General features: G+C 33.1%; 1 protein-coding gene and 1 long non-coding RNA gene across 2 annotated transcripts; both read right to left on the bottom strand.

Moving 5' to 3' along the window:
- Positions 1 to 500: 500 nt before the first annotated feature.
- Positions 501 to 10,186, bottom strand: LOC127739145 (mitochondrial chaperone BCS1-like). Its single transcript, XM_052250737.1, has 5 exons — positions 10,075 to 10,186; positions 6,748 to 7,502; positions 3,238 to 3,393; positions 2,640 to 2,757; positions 501 to 804 (listed from the first exon to the last, which is right to left on the bottom strand). Exons 2-5 carry the CDS (start codon positions 7,478 to 7,480, stop codon positions 549 to 551), a joined length of 1,263 nt encoding a protein of 420 aa, XP_052106697.1. The 5' UTR covers positions 7,481 to 7,502; positions 10,075 to 10,186; the 3' UTR covers positions 501 to 548.
- Positions 10,187 to 17,731: 7,545 nt separating this feature from the next.
- Positions 17,732 to 21,974, bottom strand: LOC127739149 (uncharacterized). The gene is made up of 4 exons (XR_008000304.1): positions 21,889 to 21,974; positions 19,982 to 20,144; positions 19,546 to 19,599; positions 17,732 to 17,850 (listed from the first exon to the last, which is right to left on the bottom strand). It is a non-coding gene; the product is annotated as an uncharacterized LOC127739149 (long non-coding RNA).
- Between the last annotated feature and the right edge of the window lie 26 nt (positions 21,975 to 22,000).

Genomic DNA, 22,000 nt, shown 5'->3' on the forward strand with positions numbered 1-22,000 from the left:
TTTTGGTAGCCTAGGGTTGGTGTTGCTCAGTTCTTAGGTTTCTATGTAGTGTTTGTATATAGAAATAAGAAGATGTGGTATGAGTGCCAATGAGACAACTCTCCATCGAAGTCACAATGTGTAAAAAGTAAACAATTATAGGTCAAAGTACAGCCTTCTACACGGAGCCTTGACTCACACCGAACAGCAAGCTACAAAGGGCCCTAAAATGACTATTGTAAAACTGGTCTAATCTATATAAAAAACGAGAAACGAGAAACACTTAAGAACCACATCAATAAACAACAACCACTGAAACAGGTTCCTGACTTAGGACAGGTGTCTTTTTTTTTTTTGCCATGATGTTGTTTTTTTTCTTCTTAACTTATGCTTTTTTTATCATCCATTTGTTATCTCTGACACTTTCAAAAAGACACAATTTTAGTAAGCAGAGGCAGATTAGTAATTATAGCAAGGTAAAATAGGTAGTTCCTGCTCACCATGTAACACCTCTCATGCTTCTTCAATTAATATAATAATTCCTTCTATAAAAATATTTATTTCTAATATCAAGATGCCCATAAAAACTGCACATCATTCAAAGCCTCCTCAGGATTGTCTTTATACTTAAGGAAAAGTCCCTGCACTTGTGCAGCACTCACATGTTTATCTAACGAGTGTATTTTGTGAGAAAACATTTGAGCATTTGATTCAGGTTCATCGGGATAAAATCTCTGAAACATTCTCTCTAGCTGGTAGATAGAGCAGTGATCTACCAGTTCCTTAACGTCTACACGACCTGGTCTAATTAAAGCTGGATCCAATCTGAAATACAGATATTAAATTTTTATATATAATTTACTGGAAACCAGCACAGATGATAAGTCGTATGTATAATCTGAAGTATATACATTGTAATTTTATAAACTTGCCTATAGATTCAAAAAAGTTATATTTTTTGTGTAGAAATTCAAAAAATGAGCACACTAACCATTATTGAAATGAAAAATCTTTTTTCAAACATTAAAGGTTTAGATCCAGGTAGATAACAAAGGACTCAAATGTATAACCTGTAATTTTTTTGGCTCTAATTTTGTATATATTCTTCAACTGAGAATTTCTCAATTTAAAATTTGAACCATTAAACAGATCATATTTTTACACGTTTGATGAAATTTCACAGTCGACAATCTTGATTTAACATGTTTTATGGAACTGAAGATCTATCAATATAAATCTAAAATGAATTTCATGAGAAACTGGTACTCATCATATAGTAGCAATATCAGACAACTTGTTTCAAAGTTTCCATTTTTCATTTTGAGTTGTCTCCCATACATCATTTTTTTCCATTCAAAAAAGAATCCTAAATATCAGTGAAATACTACATTTAATGTTATAAACACTACATTTAATGTTATAAATACTACATTTAATGTTATAAATGCTACATTTAATGTTAGAAATGCTACATTTAATGTTATAAATACTACATTTAATGTTATAAATACTACATTTAATGTTATAAATGCTACATTTAATGTTATATAAATGCTACATTTAATGTTATAAATGCTACATTTAATGTTATAAATGCTACATTTAATCTTATAAATGCTACATTTAATGTTATAAATGCTACATTTAATGTTATAAATACTACATTTAATGTTGTAAATGCTGTTGACTGAATTATTATACTAGGGAGTTTGCTTATCAATCTTTTGACAAACCATAATTCTGTTGGTGAGTCCATGGACTCATCATGTTCAATGCTTTTGTTTTCCAACAGGTGGAAGAAAAACAATACCAATTTTTAGAAGTCTTCATGACAATAAAAAATAAGGAAATGCAATCAAATTTAGATTAATTTTCAAACTTTTGAAATGAAATGATGACAGCTGCACTCATCTGATACAATTTTGCTGAATTTTTGGAATCACCAGTTCAGAAAATGATGAGTCCAGACAAATTTCCATGAGTCCAGGAATAATCTCAGTGAGAACACTCAGTCACTGTATTTTTTAACAACAGCTCATATGATGACACTTAGAATTTAAATATCAGACTATCTGACAGAACACAGATTGTTCCATAAAATTAATTTGCTTTGTGCAAAGTATGAAAATACTTATCCAAAACCAAAGCACTGATAAATTTATTCATAAACCACAAAAATTGGAATCATTGAATAAAAGAACTATAGTTAATGTAAGATTTGCACATAAATGTAAAGATGTCAAGCATTCATCTTGATTTTTCCTAATTAAACTGATCTTTAAGAGGAAATCCCAAAAAAATAAAAACAAACAAAAATTAACAGAAAACACCCTACAATATCTGGAGATCTGAAACATGAATCCAAAACATGTCAGACATGAATAGATTGATTGATTGATTGTTGTTTAACACCATTTTCAACACGATTGTGCTATTTCGTTGTAGTCAGTTTTTATTGATGGAGGAAGCTGGAGTGCCCGGAGAGAACCACAACCTTCGGTAGGAAAACTGACAATCCTAGTCAATTAAGATTGGAGTCAAGTGCATCTGCCCCATGCTGGATTCGAACTCACAACCTTAGTGTTGACTGGGCTAGTGATACAGTAGTTGGACTACTTAGACCACTTAGCCACTGAGGCCCCAAACATGAATAGAAATACCTCTCTATATAATTAGTTGTCATAAATATAATTCTGGCTTCAGCTGAGGCTACACCATCCATAGCATTCAGTAATCCACTGAGAGTTAATCGTCCCATTCCACTGTAAGCTACAGGATCTGCAATTCAAAGACACATTTGTTCAATATCATTAAGGTACAAAAAACCATTTAATGCTTTTTTTATTGTTTAAAGGCAAGAATTTTACAGATCAAATCTAATATTGACATAAATCTTTTTACTCTTATCATATACAGTTCTCCTTATTATCAGTTAGATCTTGGTTTATTTATATTATGACATCTGTTCATATAAATAAGGTGGAACCCCTCGCAAGCCATTTTTAGAGTGATACTTGTAAAATTCTATGCATTTATCATATTTAAAGCTCCATAAGGGAGGGCCCAGACCCCCTGTCCCTTTTAAATCTGCCTCTGTGTACATGGATAGAACTAAGAAAGTTTCATGAAAATTTGTGACTCAGGAGTGATTATTTTTTTAAGAAATGAAATGCAGGTGTGATAACTCTCCCTTTTCCCTAAAGCACTATAAACAAACTCCCTCTAAAAAACTGCAGGATCACTTATTGTAAATCTTACTTTCTTTAGCTAAATCTCTGTTTAAGAAAGCAGCATCTATATCCTCTAGTAGTATAATGCTCTGCTCTGGTGCTACTGCCAGTAAATGATTCAGTCGGTCATCAGACAGACCCTTTTCACTCAAATTTAATACACATATACTGTAATCTAGGGATCCTACAAAATAAAAATTAGAGTAAATTATTAGCAGTGAAGTTTACATATTCATTGAACTAACAATAAATTTAATTGAAATAAATTGCTTCGCCGAGCGCAGCTGGATACGACCGCAGAGGTCCAACCCTGAACAGTGGGGGCAAAAATGGACACAATATTCGCGCTTGATACAGGTCTGAATTTGGATTGTAATTAAATATTTGACACAGAATAACTGTAGTCAAAGAACTTAGAATTGGTTATATGATTTGAATTTATATTCATTTTTTTGCTTTTGTGCAATACACTTTGCTGTTGCGAATTGACCCCCCTCCCCCACAAAAAAAAATAAATTTACCCCTCCTTTTTTTTTGCTTTTGTGCAATACACTATGCTGTTGCATATTGACCTCCCCTCCTCCCTTTTTCCAAAAAAAAAATTCTTTCCCTCAAGATACATTGTATTGTCATAATCTCAATTCAAATTTCCAATGGAGTTTGCAACCATAATTACCCATTTAAATACATCATAAAAGACTAAAAGTCTTAAAATAGAAAATGACATACATAATCATGGCTAAAATTAATATTCCTTAATAGTAACTTCTAAAAATAAATTGACAGCTAATCATCTCAAGACAATACAACATTTCTTTATACATTATTTAAAAGCAGTGTAAGGGAGGTAATCAAAACGTTGTGTTTGGATTGCCTCCCTTACACTGCTTTTAAATTGTCTTTAGTAATTGTCCATTAACCAGGAAACCCTTGTTTTTCCCCCTTTTTTGCCCCTAATTCCTAAATGGTTTGAGCCATAACCCCCCAAAGCAAATCCTAACCATCCCTTTGTGGTATGAAAACTTGTGGTATAATTTCAGAGAGATCCATACACCGCTCCACAAGTTATTGTCTGGAAACTAGAAAAATGCTTGTTTGGGCCCCTTTTTGGCCCCTAATTCCTAGACTGTTAGGACCATAACCCCCAAAATCAATCCCAACCTTCCTTTTGTGGTTATAAACCTTGTGTTTAAATTTCTATTTAATAATACTAAAGTTATTGTCCGGAAACCAACTGTCTTCGGACGACGACGACGTGATACCAATATACGACCGCAAAATGTTTTGCGGTCATATAAAAAATGTAATTTACATTTGTACCTGGTGATAACATTGTCATAACTAAAAGCTGATTTGTTGTTACATTCATTGTGATATACATTGATATTGTAGTCTATAACAACTAGAGGCTCTAAAGAGCCTATGTCACTCACCTTGGTCTATGTGCATATTAAACAAAGGACACAGATGGATTCATGACAAAATTGTGTTTTGGTGATGGTGATGTGTTTGTAGATCTTACTTTACTGAACATTCTTGCTCCTTACTATTATCTCTATCTATAATGAACTTGGCCCGGTAGTTACAGTGGAAAATACTTTGTAAAAATTTACAAAAATTTACAAAATTTATGAAAATTGTAAAAAATTGACAATAAAGGGCAATAACTCCTTAAGGGGTCAATTGACAATTTTGGTCATGTTGCCTTATTTGTAGATCTAACTTTGCTGTACATTATTGCTGTTTACAGTTTATCTCTATCTATAATAATATTCAAGATAATAACCAAAAGCTGCAAAATTTTCTTAAAATTACCAATTCAGGGGCAGCAACCCAACAACGGGTTGCCTGATTGGTCTGATAATTTCAGGGCAGATAGATCTTGACCTAATGAACAATTTTATCCTCATCAGATTTGCTCTAAATGCTTTAGTTTCAGAGATATGAGCCAAAAACTGCATTTTACCCTATGTACTATTTTTTAGCCATGTCGGCCATCTTGGTTCGCGGGCGGGGTCATCGGACACATTTTTTGAACAAGATACCCTAATGATGATTGTGGACAAGTTTGGTTAAATTTGTCTTAGTAGTTTCAGAGGAGAAGATTTTTGTAAAAAATTAAAAAAATTTACGAAAAATGGTTAAAAGTTGACTATAAAGGGCAATAACTCTTTAAGGGGTCAACTGACCATTTTGGTCATGTTGACTTATTTGTAGATCTTACTTTGCTGTACATTATTGCTGTTTACAGTTTATCTCTATCTATAATAATATTCAAGATAATAACCAAAAACGTCAAAATTTCCTTAAAATTACCAATTCAGGGGCAGCAACCCAACAACGGGTTGCCTGATTGGTCTGAAAATTTCAGGGTAGATAGATCTTGACCTAATGAACAATTTTATCGTCATCAGATTTGCTCTAAATGCTTTGGTTTCAGAGATATGAGCCAAAAACTGCATTTTACCCTATGTACTATTTTTTAGCCATGTCGGCCATCTTGGTTCGCGGGCAGGGTCATCGGACACATTTTTTAAACTAGATACCCTAATGATGATTGTGGACAAGTTTGGTTAAATTTGTCTCAGTAGTTTCAGAGGAGAAGATTTTTGTAAAAGATTACAAAAATTTACGAAAAATTTGACCATTTTGGTCAAGTTGACTTATTTGTAGATCTTACTTTGCTGAACATTATTGCTGTTTACAGTTTATCTCTATCTATAATAATATTCAAGATAATAACCAAAAACGACAAAATTTCCTTAAAATTACCAATTCAGGGGCAGCAACCCAACAACGGGTTGTCTGATTCATCTGAAAATTTCAGGGCAAATAGATCTTGACCTGATAAACAATTTTATCCCATGTCAGATTTGCTCTAAATGCTTTGGTTTCAGAGATATAAGCCAAAAACTGCATTTTACCCCTATGTTCTATTTTTAGCCATGGCGGCCATCTTGGTTGGCAGGCAGGGTCATCGGACACATTTTTTAAACTAGATACCCTAATCATGCTAATGATGATTGTGGCCAAGTTTGGTTAAATTTGGCCTAGTAGTTTCAGAGGAGAAGATTTTTGTAAAAGTTAACGGATGACGACGACCGACGACGGACGACGGACGCCAAGTGATGAGAAAAGCTCACTTGGCCCTTTGGGCCAGCTGAGCTAAAAAGTGTAAACCTAATCGTAATCAATCAATACTAACATATAATACTTAATCTCCTTTTCTCTGTAAAACAATAAAAATATATCTAAACTGATGGAGTGGTTACACCTACATGTACTTTTTTTTCAACAGTGCATTTAATAATTCTATTTCTCAAACCTGTAGGAATTACATCACTTCTTCTCAAGTGTTTAATTGAAGGCTATAACAAGGAATTTTACCACCGTTGTATAATCATATCACTCAATTTATTAAGAAAAAAATTGCAGTATTTTTTTCAAAATTTCACTTATCAGATAACTTACCAGTAGTTAAAAACTAAAATTTCAATTTTACATACATACAGTGAGAGTACAAAAACATTGAAACTACCTGCTAATGCTGTTATATAACTACTTTTACCACAACCAGGTGGTCCATACAATAAATATCCACGTCTATATGGTATCCCCCGGTCCATGTACCATTTAGAATTCTGGGTAAATTCCTTAACGTCATTTATAATACGTTCTGATATTCCTTCATCTAATACAACAGAATCAATCGGTCTTTTTCTTCGAGGATATCCAAATGGCCTCCATTCAGCAGCCATTGCTGTATACATAATAGTTTTACCTTCTTGTTTTTGAAGTGCTAATTGTCTTGCTTCTTCTAAAATGTCAAAATAAATACTTCTATTGAAACCAACTGCTGTTAGAGTTACACTTTCAAAGGGTGCAGCTCTCTGGAAATCAACCATTTGTTTTTCTCTATTTCTTTCCACTCTAATCCATGTACTTTTATGTCTAAAGAAATGGCTACCAGGACTTGGTACAAAGTCAAATGTTGTGTTTATTTTTCCTGTTTCTGACTGACTGAATGATGTCTCTACACTCAAATGTTGCGTATGTGTTCCACAAACAGATATCCAGTTCAATAACCAATAATAACTCTTGTCCTTGCTGGTCACCTCTAGACTCATCATACAGTGCCTTCTGAATAGTATCATACCAAACTGTGTTCCTTTCCTGGCAACAGCAGTCAACATTCCTATACCAAACAATCCTGCTCCTGCTCCGAAGTATGGATTATCACTCAGGGAAGCAACTAAATCACGGATAGGCATGATGACCTAATTTTGTCTCAATCTGAAAAAAAAGAGTGCTTTGTAAAGTTGACAACATATATTTTATCTGCCTAACAGAAGTTCCCCTGGAAACTTTTATTTTTGCTGTAATATATGTTCCTGTTGGAACATTTGTGCAATTTTTTCAATGCTACAGAGGGTGTCAAAATAAGCTAACTTGGAAGAAATCTTTGAGTTGTTCCCCTTAGGTAATTATCGTATTGATTAATATGGACAATAGATATCTGCACAACAACAGGTGATTTAATTTTAAACAGTGTAACTGAGGGACAGTATCAAAGGAAATTGGTTTATCATTCCACATGTACTTCACATTCAAAACCATTATATATATGCATTAGATCTCTTGCGCTTAAAATCCCCATGGAGGTTTAAAGAAGATGGCAGGTGTGATATCATTTTCAGCATGGTTAAAATAAAATTAGTTTCAAAATCCCCCCAAAAGTTTTTAATTTTCTGTAACATAAAATGCACATAACTTTTAATTATCTAGGTCCAGCCGTACCTCAAACTTTTCCGGGTGTACAGGTTTGAGTAATTTTTTTTTTGTAAACACAGCCATATTTCAAAAATATGTTATGATGAATCTGGAATCTTTTTATCAAGTTGGGTTATAATATCCTAATAAATATCGACATACATGGATATAATACCCAAAATCAAGTATTAATTTACAGTGATTAAAATTTTAATTCAGAATTTGAGGACTTTAGCCCCTATGGCATATGTGATTATGAAAAAGGCAACCCCCCACTACAAAACACATTGACTGAAATATCATTTGGATAAAAGTTAATGACCTTTTTTTATAAAGATTTGATTGGGGCATTACAGACATGTGACAAAGTTGTCAAGTCACAACTGGAGATTTTAAAATTTTTAGCTGGAGTTTGGCCCTCATAACTGGAGATTTTTTCATGAATCTTGATAAATAGAAATAATTGAGTATTTATTAAGTAAACAACAATATATAATACCATGTGAAGTAGGTATATTTAATCATCTTGTCCCCTCCTTATTTGAAGCATTTCTATTTGGGTATGAATTGTATGTGTAGTATTTTATTTTGTCGTTTATTATGTGTATCTCAACTGAAAGAAGGCTGTTCATACACTAATGAGTGCAATTGTTGTATGCAATGTTCTTACTTAGAAAGCTATTGCATGGACATTAGAAATTCATTTGTTGGAAAATGTCTTGTAAATCATAATACACCTTATGGCTAATTAGTCCAATCCCGGAAAAACTGTTACTTAGGCAACTTCCTGTTGAGGTCAAGTGTGGCAAAAATAAAGGTCATCTGAAATGAGCTGAGGGAGGAAAAAGTTTGGAAACTCAAAGTAAACATTTTAAAATTTTGATAGTTTATGAAGCTATTTTTAAGACAAATTAAAGTCATTAAAAATGCTTTGTTTGACATGTTTGATGTGTTTATAATGGTTTAAACATGTCTCCATGAAAAGTTTTATGTACAATACATTATTAGAACAAGGTCCTAGATAGCTTCAGCTGGTTTGAAATAGTTGTGTAATTTTAGAACTTAACTGGATTGGAATAAAGTGCGATAAGGTGTAATTTCAATATAATTACTCAAAATACTGTTTTAATTTTTCCAAAGAAAGTTAAAATAATGTAAGGACCATTCTTTTAAGATTCTTTGTTTAATTTGTAACACAATTTGCGTTTAACTTTTTTATACATAGGTGCTGCTAGGCCTTAAAACTTTGCACAGGTTTGTCTGTAATTCATTTTGGGATTTTGTGCCTTGAGCAATTTTCTAAAATTGCCGCACTCAGATGGCCAAATCATAAAATTTCTCTGGAAAACAGAACCCCAAAAGAGATAATCTAGTTTGTCCGAAGTCCTGTAACATATGACTTCACATTCTTAGCGTGCATTTGTTTCTAACCCGAAATTCTGTCATCGATGACTATCGTCTAGTAAACATTAAGCTGCTAGAAACAAATTCATAGTTTAATGACCTTTATCGACCCCGCGTAGTTAGACAAAAAAAGATGACATACATGTACTGTAAACAAACAGGTAAAAGTGAGGGAAATGAATGACCAGGAGTTTGCGAAAAAACAACACGTGCTCATAATTATATAAACGACAGATGCAGAGAAAAATCATTTGCAAATGTATCGTTTATACATATACGTCTCAACGATAAACGATCCATGACTACGCGACTATTTTGTGCGTACATTGTTTATGTGTATGATGTCAACGTTGACCAAAAAATGTAATAATCAAATGGATTAAATGACTACACATGTAATTGTTTACACATCGTTCAGGTTAGAAACAAATGTGCTCTTAATAAATTTTTAACGTTTTTAAGCTGATATTTTCTTGTTTCGCATAGATAGTAAAGACAGATAATAGTTTATAAAATATGGAAATTGCAAAATAAGTAAAGAAAATATAAAACAACAAAAATACATAGAAAATAATGCCCGAGGTCATTTGTTTTAGGACTTTTTCTGTACTTCAGTTGCAAATTATGTATACTCAACCATATGAACATTAAGGTCGATTTTTTATTTCCTTTTAGTATTTTATGTGCTTACATATTATCTTAAGTAGGAAATACAGCTTTTTGTATGTACTAATGGCCTAAGATCAGCTGGGGAAATAATTTATCAGAAATGCCGTTAGTTGGTATGGACGCTGCCATCTTGGAATTTACAATGATATACCAAGTTAGGTATTGCGGAACCGACCAGTATTGCTGAAAATGAACTTATAAAAGTTGATTGAAACAAGGATTTTAATACTAAAATCTCACACTTTAGCACAACCCCTATAAAAATCCTTGGTGTAAAATAGTATCTATTGAAAATTATTTAAAAAAAAAAATGAATTTCTTTTTCTTTTACATGCTTTAAATAAAAAAAAATGTTGCTCCTGAAAAGCTGAATGGATGAATGGTTAGGGCCTTATAATTTCCCTAAATCAAAGTGGCAATCTATTCAATCTGGGACTATTCTGATTGTAAGTATAATAGTCCCAGATTCAATGAAACAAATACTGAAGCTGGATGCAACCGTATATCTCAGTGTTATAGTCCTTACATTTCCCTTTTTCAGTATAAAATTTATAACTAGATATAAGAAGATGTGGTATGAGTGCCAATGAGACAACTCTCCATCCAAGTCAAAATTTGTAAAAGTAAACCATTATAGGTCAAAGTATGGCCTTCGACACGGAGCCTTGGCTCACACCGAACAGCAAGCTATAAAGGGCCCCAAAAATGACTAGTGTAAACCATTCAAACAGGAAAACCAACGGTCTAATCTATATAAAAAACGAGAAACTAGAAACACTTATGAACCACATCAACAAACGACAACCACTCAACATCAGGTTCCTGACTTAGGACAGGTGCAAACTAGTAAAAGGACGATCATTTAGCTCTAGGGGGAAAGGGGGGAGGGGTATAGTTTTTTGTTCTGATTCCCAATTTCGAACAAATATTTTTTTTTATCAGGGAGAAGATAAAAAATAAATTTATGCGTGTGATTTTTTGCCATTAAATCTAATGTTCAGTTCTTTAAAAGATTTCGCGTTTTGCGGATAGAAAAATAAATAATTTGATGCATGCGTGGAACGCAACAAAAATAAATAAAATAGAATCAAACTAAAACGACATATGACCCCCTCCCTCAAAGTTAAATGGTCTTTCACTAAAGACATATGTTTTTGTAGGTTAATCTGATTAATATTATTTTTGAAGATAATTTAGATATTTTAGTTCCACTATTACTGAGGTGATTGGTATCTTACGATGGGTACAAATTTGGTTCCTCTTATTACAGCCGGATTTGTTTCTTTACTTGTGTAATGAATCAGAGTTTATATGTCCCTCACTTTGGGGCGTATTTATGAGACACAGATTTAGTCAAATTTTTTGTATTAAATTATGGAGATCCTGAAATATTTCCATAATTCGATTTCATGACCTCCACATTTCGATTTCAGGATCTCCATTCTTCTATTTCAGGATGTCCTGAAATCGATTAAAGGATATCCGGAAATCGATGTAAGGATATCCTTAAGTCGATTTAAGAATTTCTTGAAGTCATAACCGAAATCGAATTATAGAGGGCCTGAAATATTCCAGAATGATCTCAATGATCAAGTAATGAATATCCTTAATTCGTACTATGGTGGTCCTGAAATATTACAGGTTCTCCTTAATAAATAAAGAGACATATATTATATGTCTCTGATAAATACAATGATTTTGATTAAATGTACGCCCCATACATAAATAATGTAGAAACATACATACACTTGAAATTGAGTTTAAAATGATAAGTCTGACAGTTGAGTAGTCAATCGAAAAACGAAAACGCTGAACGGCAAATAGTTACCAAAACAGAAAAATAATAATAGCTGGTTTAAAGAAATTAAAATTATACTTACATATCTACTGATTTTATGAAAGAATCTTGTTCATAAGTTTTAATAATTAATGTAGAAACATAATTTATACCGTGACTGTAAATTTATTTTAAAATGATGTCTGTCAATTGGGTAGTCAATCGAAAAACGATAAGCTGAACGGCAAATAGTTACCAAAACAGTAAAATAGCAATAGCTGGTTTAAATGAATTAAAATTATACTTTTAAAATATCTACTAATTAATTGAAAGAATCTTGCTAATAAGGAAGGGACCTGGGTTGCTGTCTCATTGGCATAATGTATCGAGAAAAAGGATAGAATCACTTAGCATACAGCCAATTTTAAAGTCCTTACAATTGAACAATTCTGATCAAGGAAAATTATACTAGTATTCAGTATTTTAAGGTAACGTTCAAATCACCAAATGTTGTTAACAGAATACCAGTAAAACAAAGAGGCACACATGTGCTTGTATCCCTCACCTTGTGAAAAAATTGTCAGTTTTCTAATTTTCTAATTAGGACTTCTATATGCACATACTATAGATACTCTTTGTGTTGCTAGTCAATTTCCCACTTTACACATTTAACCTAGCCCCTATATTTTTTTTTTTAGATAGCAGCCAAAAGTGCAAAAAAAAGGAGTAAAAATCAACATTTTAGGGGCAATGACTCCAATACTGGTTGTTCAGAGTAGATAGATCTTGCTATGCTGATCAGTTTTACAGTTCTCACTTTCAACCTAGCTCATCAAAATAACAGGAAAAAATACGATAATTCATATTTCAGGGTCAATAACTAAAAAAAAGTAGACAGATTTTTCTGAAATTTTCAAGGTAAGTTAATAGATCTTGTCGTGTTGATCATTTTTGAAATAACACCTTTAACCTTGCAACGATATATTTCACGATAACAGCCAAAAAAACCACAAAAAATATATTTCAGGGGCAATAATTCCAAAAAAGTTGACAGATTGGTTTAAAATTTTCAGGGATGATACATCTTGTCGTGCGGATCCTTTTTTTTCAATTTTCACTTTTAACCTTTCTCCGATAGTTTTCAGAATAACAGCTAACAACTGCTAAACATGTAAAAAAAAAGAAATTAGTATTTCAGGGGCATTAACTCCAAAATGAGAAGTTAGATTTTTTTTGTACAATTATCAGGGTGGATACATCTTGTCATGCTCATATTTTTTCCAATCTACACTTTTAATCTAGTTTCTACAGTTTAAAATGTCAAGGGACAGGGAAATGTCAAAAAAAGTTAAAAAAAAAAACAAAACAAAACAACATTGCAGGGGCAATAACTCCATAACAGGTTGACAGATTTTTCAAAATTTTTGAGGATAGATAGAACTTGTTATGTTGACAATTTTTACCCTATCAGTTTTTCTCTAATTACTATAATTTAGAGATGTTAGCCAAAACTGTACATGTAGTTTTACCCCTATGTTCTACCTGGACGGAAATCACTAACTTTATGGTTGACATCCTACAGATGAAGCAGACAAACTTTGGTTGCAATCAAAGCAGTTTTAGAGGAGAAGATTTTTTTAAAGAAAATTTACGGACGAGTGACCAAAGTAATGGCAGCTAATAAATACTCCGTATAGAAAATTACGAACTCGAAGCGATTATGGTCGGAATTAGATACCTAGGTCATCTTTGATACTAAAACTTGGACAACATACATGACATACTAGACAATACTAGAGCACAAGACTAGAGCAGTCATGTCTATTCCAGCTGCCCAGAAAATCTTTGGTACATTTGGACATTATACTTAATAGCACTTAAGCAGCCAAATCTCAGTTGATTCGAAATTCTCCGGATCATCATTTGTACAAACATTAGGACACAATGCTTAATTACACTTTAGCTGTCCTGTCTATTTCAACTGATTCACAGCTTCCTATATCATCCATGGAACACACATCAGGGTATACTAGACTACACTATAACAGTTCTGCCTGCTCACAGCTACCTATATCCTCCTCGACATAACATTAGGTCAACCTACTAAACAACACTATGTTGAAGTACTGTCTATCCCAGCTGGTTCACAGCTACTCAGATCCTCCTTGACACAAACATTTAGACAACATACCAAACAATACTGTAGAAGTCATTCTATTCCAGCTAGTTCACAGCTACCCAGATCCTCCTTGACACAAACATTTAGACAACATACCAAACACTATATAAGTCAAGTGTATTTTAGCTGTTCACAGCTACCCAGATCCTTCTTGACACAAAACATTTAGACCGCATACCTAACAGCATTACAGAAGTCTTGTGTATTCTAGCTGGTTCACATATACCCAGATCCTCCTTGACACAAATATTAGGTCAACATACCAAACAGCACTATAGAAGTCATTCTATTCCAGCTAGTTCACGCCTACCCAGATACTACTCGACACAAACATTAGGTCAACATACCAAACAACACTATAGAAGGCATTCTATTCCAGCTAGTTCACGCCTACCCAGATCCTCCTTGACACAAACATTAGGTTAACATACCAAACAACACTATAGAAGTCATTCTATTCCAGCTGGTTCACAGCTACCTATATCCTTCTTGACACAAACATTAGGTTAACATACCAAACAACACTATAGAAGTCATTCAATTCTAGCTGGTTCACATCTACTCAGTACCTCTTTGACACAAACATAGTAAACAACGCTATTGAAGTCTAGTCTATTCCAGCTGATTCAGAGCTTTACCCAGATCCTTGACATAATAAAATGCTCCGCTGGGTGCAGCTTGATACGACCGCAGAGGTCGAACCCTGAACAGTTGGGGCAAGTATGGACACAACATACAAAGCTTGATACAGCACTTAATTTGGATTGGGATTAAATATTTGACACAGCATAGGTTTCTGACACAGAATGAATGTGGTCTAAGAACTTAAAAAATTTTAATTTACCTATTGAAACCATATCATTATTATTTGCTTTTATATATAAATCAGAAATAACCAATTTAAAATGGAAAATTTTAAAGAAAAAAAAGGAAAAAAAAGGAAACCCCCTCCAATTTTTTGACCCCCTTATGATTCATCACCCCCAAACTCAATCACAGCCTTCCCTTTGTGGTATGGTATCTTGCAGTACAATTTCAGAGAGATCCATACACTTGAACACAAGTTATTGTCTGGAAACTGTAAAAATGCTTGTTTTTTGGACCCCTTTTTGGCCCCAAAATCCTAAACGTTTAGGGCAATTACCCCCAAACTCAAACCCAGCTTTCCCTTTGTGATATGGAACCTTGTAGTACAATTTCATACGGATCCATACACTAACACACAAGTTATTGTCCTGAAACTAGAAAAATGCGTTTTTTGCCCCTTTTTGGCCCCTAATTCCTAAAATTTTGAGGCAATTACCCCAAAAATCAATCACAGCCTTCCCTTTGTGGTATGGTACCTTGCAGTACAATTTCAGAGAGATCCATACACTTGAACACAAGTTACTGTCTGGAAACTAAAAAAATACTTATTTTTGGCCCCTAATTCCTTAACTGTTGGTACCATAACCCCCAAAATCAATCCCCACCTTCCTTTTGTGGTATTGAACCTTATGGTAAAATTTCATAGAGATCCATTCACTTAAACTAAAGTTAGAGTGTGAAAACCAATGCGTCTTTGGACGACGATGACGCCAACGTCATACCAATATACGACCGCAAATAAAAATAATTAGGACAACATATTAAACAGAACTATAGAACTCTTGTCTGTTCCAGCTGGTTCACATCTATCCAGATCCTTATTCACACAAACATTAAGACAACATACTAAAAAGCACTTAATAAGTCCTTCTATTTCAGCTAGTTCAAAGCTTACCAGATCCTCCTTGACACAAACATTTAGACCACATACTTAACAGCACTATATTAGTCCTTCTATTTCAGGTGATTCACAGCTATCTTGATCCTCACTGACATTCATTTAGACAACATACAGAACAGCCACATCTTCAATGTACATTTTATAATTCCACTAATGGAAATTTAAAGGGAGGCGTTGAATGCTCAATAAAGTTTAACATCACATGTTAATGTGCCCATCTCAAGTCAGGAACCTTGTCAGTGGTGGTTTGCAGTTATATTTTAATTTTACTTGTCCAATGTTGATCTCAGATCTTTGATAATCTGTTAAATTTATTCACAATTTCTACACGTGAGAAGTTGAGAAGATTTAGAGCTATAGATATCTATTGATTGTATTGTTGCTATCTCATTGAGGTTTACCCCACAAGTACTTTAATTTATTCTTACTGCAAGCTTTTTCAATGATCAAGTGCAGTTACATTTGTAATTAAAGTATGAGTTGTTATCAAAATCTGATAATGACAAATCAATTCTTTTTGTCTGACCAGATTTTTATTTTATTCTGCATCAACCTTTGGTTATTCCACTGACTTACTGGTTGATTAAAATAGGGATGATTATGTGCTAAAACACAAGTTAACCAGTCACATTTGCATGTGCCTGTCCGAAGTCAAGAATCTTCTGTTAGTTCAACCTATAATTTTATGGACGATTTTTTCTGGTAAAATTCATTATAATAATCCAAGTATTTTTAATTCTTCACATCTGAGTTACAATCAATTTTTACAGGTGTTAGCTTATGCATTTTTCAACTGGTCAATTCTACTTAAATTTTAAGAAGCAGTGTTGTTTAAACAAAATTGCTCAGGGTGGAACTCAGGTAAATATAAGGTACAGTCACCTGAAGCAAGTTGTTCCACCCGAGAAATGTTAAGATTTCAATATCTGTAGGTGAAATTCAAATCTTATAAATCCTTGGCTTTCAAATATTCGGCTTTGAGCTTTCCAGATGAAGGTAAATCTAGAAAAGACCTTCGGACTCATGATATTTATAAAGTGTTGTTTTCATTTTTTAACACTGCTCTGAACAATACATTATATTTGGTTGTAGTTTGGTTTAAGGATGTCAACTTCTCTGTTTTAAAATAACAAGATTTTTTAAATAAAATTGAGAATGGAAATGGGAAATAAAGACTGTTATAAATCAATAGTATATATATTACTGAACTAAAAAAGAAGAAAAAAATGCAAAGTCCATGTCCTTGTTGTTGAGATAGAAGCCATTGACAATTTTGCGAGAAATGATTCTCTCTAAATTTTCTAAAGTAGGGGTTAATGGGCAAAATTTTTATTGGCACCACATGGATAAAACCAGAGAATTCCGAATATCTGACAAAAAGTCAAAAACATGATGTCAACATCCTTGAATCAATATTCTATAAAATTTGCAATATATAATGGCAGTATGTGTTATTGGTAGAGGAAGCCCTTATATCTGGGATAACAATTGACCTAAGGAAATTAACTGACATCCTATTGCATAATGGTTGATTAAATATTCACTGCCATTTAGACTGAGCCTTGTGAAACCATTGACCTTAGCTTAGGAACTGACACACTATCACATAATGGTAGATTGTATACACAATGCCATTTTTGTAAATGATGATGCTGACACAAATCTCTACAATAGTAGTGATAGGCAGTGGCGGATCCAGAAATTTTCATAGGAGTGGGGGGCCCACTCACTGCCATAAAGGGGGCTCGCTCCAGTCATGCTTCAGTGATTACCTAAATAATCAACCAAATTTTTCCCACAAAAGCAGGGGCCCGGACACCCTGGGCCCGCCTCCTAAATCCACATCTGATAGGGTGAAATAACCTCAACCTAAGCTGTTTTGCCACTGAGGTTCTAAACTGTTTACTGAGGTATAAATTTTAATATATTAGTAAAGTGAAATAAATGTAACTATCTTTTATATAACTCAATTTATTTCTTTGTATGAAATACGAAACACAGATAAATTATCTATAAGAAAGTAAAATTGTCTGTACAAGTCCCAATCATTCTGATACAGGTGCAAACCAGTTATCTGAAATGAGAAAAATATAAAAGATAAATTTATAGCCAGGTATAATCTCAGTCAATAGAAAATAAAATTCTGTGTATTATGGTGAATTGTCAGACAGTTTATTGATAAAGGTCTCACTCTGGTTTTGTGATGAACAACAACAATAAAAGCACTTTTCCTATGCTATGTTTTTTTAAACTGCATTGAGTGAATTTTTATCATGTTTGAAGGACCTTTAGCTAAAACACAACACATGCAGCAGTATGAAACATCAAATCTGAACCAACATCCGATTAATATTGTAGTTTCACATGACCTCGATACTTTGTTCTAATGTTAAATACAATTATAATAAAAAAAACATGGTGGAACATAAACGAACACTGCAAAATCCAGATTTTGTCTTATTTCTTGCTTATAGTATCCATGCTCCATAGTCCGCACCCTGCATGGCAATTTGAATTTTGGAATAAAAGACTGTGGACTACACATGCCCAAATTTGGAAAACATGACATATACAGTTAATTCTTGTCTCGAACTCAGTTGAGTCTTGACTTGAAATTTAGGATAATTCAAAGTTTTCTTGTGGTGCTAAACTTTGTTCCATATAAATATATGTATGTTGACTCCTGATGAGTCGAAATTGGATGAGCCGAAATTTCGGTTGACTCTAACTAAATTTACGGTCCAAAGGTTAACAAAGCATTCAAAATTCATTATTTATCTCGAACTTATACACATATGTCAAAACATGACCTCAGGGATTTAAATGGATTGAAGAGTTAATCTGACAATACACGTGTAATTAAATTTTCGGTCACTGACCATTGTATTGATTTATGACATTCTTTTACCACAAGTGTTTACCTAAGATTATGTTTGATCACTATGATAAATAATTAGTGATACATTGTTATACTTAAAGAAAAATTATTTAAAATGTTTTAAAAACAATTAACCATTATCATACACTAATGAGCATGGCTGTGTATAAAGTAGGGATTAACACTTCTGTTGGGGATCAACTCAAAACTACTCAATCGGCGTGTTTAATCTTTTTGTATTTTCTCTTGCAGAAAAATTAAGAAATTATAAATTTTCTAAAATCTCTTGTATACGAGAATGAACAATTTTGTAAACTTCAAATAACGTTAACGAAATTATTCTCTCGGCTAAAAACCACAGGAAAAAATTGTAACTTCGCAAAGAAATTGATAAGAGACGAAAACATAAAATGTTATAATAATGTTTAAGGACCATAACATACAAATACATCAATCTGAGACCAGAATATCGATCCCCTACCCATATTCATCCAGATTTAATTTAGCCATACCAAGCTAGACAAGAGTTATGTCCCTTGGTCTGTCAAACATCCGGTTTTCGGATAAGTTGAACTATGGATATCTGGAAATATTTCTCTGGTCCGGCTGACTTCGAGATAACATGAGTCAACTGTATATATACTCAGACAACTTTGATAACTTTGATTGTTTGCCTTAATATAAAATGAGACAACCATCCAACAAAGTCAAAATAACCTGGATTTAAGTGTTCTTTCTCTTTCCTTTGCAATTTCAATCAGTTGGTTTTTTTTCTAAACCAGAACATAGTCAAGATTAAAGATTAAGATCAAACAAGACTCTCAGCTTTTGATATGAAGTAACTTTCAATGATTCTTTCAGGACGGCCAATTGAAAAAAGGGATAACTTACGACGTTCTGTCTTCTTGTTCCTCCAATACTCTCTCATGTCCTCTCCACCCCTCACTGAAACAAAGATATATAAACACTGAATGATGTGCGAAAAGAATTTTTTTTTTTTATTTTCCTTTAAATTCAAATTTAGAAAGAACATTGTGATGTCAAAATTAAGTTTTTTACTTCAGTGCTTAATTTCTGCTTATAAATAGTAAATTGTACTGATATAGGTGTAACATGTGGACCAGTATTTAAATTAAATTGCATTCTCAGAAAGTGCTGATGTCAAATTGATACTTTATATGACAAATTTTGTGAATGTTGCATACCAAGATATCCTCTTCAGGGAGTCTTTACCAAAATTTAAAACACAAAGGTGTTGGTTCACTAGACATGCTAGATGGAAATCCAATCCAATAAAAATACACTTGAATGATAAACTATCACTTACATACAGACTGTATTTTCCAACCCATATAAATAACAAATGGTAACAAGTAGGTTCTGAATCTTAGAATTCTATCATTGTGCCATCTATATCTGTAGTTAAATCGAGCTAGCTTCCCAAATCCTGTATAGGGATAAATCATCTGTCTTCCGTACTCAGGCATGATCTGTAAAGATAAATTGATACAAATCAATAAAAAATAAACTATACCATCATCAATCAAAACACAAGTCTCACAAACTCAGCCATGATCTGTAAAGACAAAGAATGTTATACATAAATAGACAACACAACACTATCCAGACTGCTGGACATATCATATATAAAATTTAGCTTCAAAATACTGGAAACCAGCTGTGTTGGAATCACTACAGAATGATTCAGCTAAATGTAGACACCTTTCACATGACATTGCTCATCTGTCTTTCTAAATGTTTTAACTGAATTAATTTGAAAATTAACCTGAAACTCTTGAATAAACAGTTATTTTTATCAGAATAAACAGCTGCACCATGAGCGCATGATACGCCCATCACATTTTTTACGAATGAAGTTCAATAACTTCTCAAAGCCATTTCAGAAATTTGTGAAAGACTAAAGGGAGGTTATCTTAATTGATATAAATCAGTCACCAAAGTTTAATGAAAGCTTCTCATAGCACTTTAAAGGTATTGTCTGAAAACCAGAAAATCACCCCTTTTTTTATAAATAAAATCCCATAACTCGGAAGTGTAAAATCTAAAATTTATAAAAATTGAAAGGGAGCTTACATCAATAGATATAAACAATTCTCCTATGTTTCATGAGAACTGCTGAAAGCATTTTTGAGTTATTGTCTGAAAACTGGAAAACCCCCCTTTTTTTAATGAATAAAACTCCATAACCATGATAACTCGGAAACATAAAATCTAAAATGTATAAAATTCAAAAGGGAGCTCATGTCAATAGATATAAACAATTGACCAAAGTTTCTTGCAAATTGGTGAAAGCATTTTTGAGTTATTGTCTGAAAACTGGAAAATCCCCCCTTTTTTAATGAATAAAACCCCATAACTCAGAAACGTAAAATCTAAATTTTATAAAAAACAAAAGGGAGCTCACATCAATAGATATGAACAATTAACCAAAGTTTTATGCAAATTGGTTGAAGCGTTTTTGAGTTAATGTCCAACATGTTGACGACGGATGGACAACGGTATACCATAATAAATTCTTGAAATATACATATTTTATCTTTGGATCCTCTAATCAACAGATTAATAACATGCAATTTACACCACCAATAGTAAAGACCCTCATACCAACAATCCATGAATGATGAATAGATAATGTCAGAAATATTACTTAAGTTCTGAGATAGCCTGTTTTCCGTGTCCAATTTCATTTTTAAACACACATAACTTCATACGTCATGTGAAAACGTCGGAAATCTATGCTGTGTTGAGATTAAGACAATGTCGTCTGCATGAAAAAACATGAACTCCCAGATGTTGACATCTTTGAGACTTTATTTTATGTCTCTTGTGTCACTTCATTTGTTATTCTGTACTTTTCTATCATATTGTTAAATATTACAATAAATTTTCTTATATTGATTTTTTGTTGATAAATTCGAGTAGAGGTCACGCATGCAAGAGAAAAATCGTCAACCTGTTTGATGGATTACTGAAAACTACAAAAAAAGGCAACCTATATGATCCTACATGTGTCTAAACGTGTGTCTCATGCCAACACTGGCAACAGAGGACATAAAAAAATTTGCTTCGTTTATAAATGGCAAGTAATTCTCAAGTGAAAGAACATAAGTTACATCAATTTTCCTATGTGTGAAGTTTCTCAGGGAAATATATACAAAGCAAGGTTAAATGCTGACTATAAACAGATAATGCCAGAACTTTTAGTTTACTTACGAAGTGGTCGGTGCTTCGCTTGACCTTGGATGTGAAACGGAAGTGCACGGATATGTGTAAATTCAGCACAAAACGGGCAATTTCCGGGTTAATTTGTGCAAAGTGCAAGCAT

Source organism: Mytilus californianus, unplaced genomic scaffold (assembly GCF_021869535.1).
Source record: "Mytilus californianus isolate M0D057914Y unplaced genomic scaffold, xbMytCali1.0.p SCAF_4, whole genome shotgun sequence".
Taxonomy (NCBI): domain Eukaryota; kingdom Metazoa; phylum Mollusca; class Bivalvia; order Mytilida; family Mytilidae; genus Mytilus; species Mytilus californianus.

Excerpts from the sequence above, each read along its gene's own strand:
- LOC127739145 (XM_052250737.1), bottom strand. The coding sequence starts at position 7,480 with ATGCCTATCCGTGATTTAGTTGCTTCCCTGAGTGATAATCCATACTTC. Across the intron at positions 2,758-3,237 it reads CAGAGATTTAGCTAAAGAAA|ATCCTGTAGCTTACAGTGGA; the intron begins GTAAGATTTACA and ends TTTGAATTGCAG. Across the intron at positions 805-2,639 it reads ACAACTAATTATATAGAGAG|ATTGGATCCAGCTTTAATTA; the intron begins GTATTTCTATTC and ends TCTGTATTTCAG.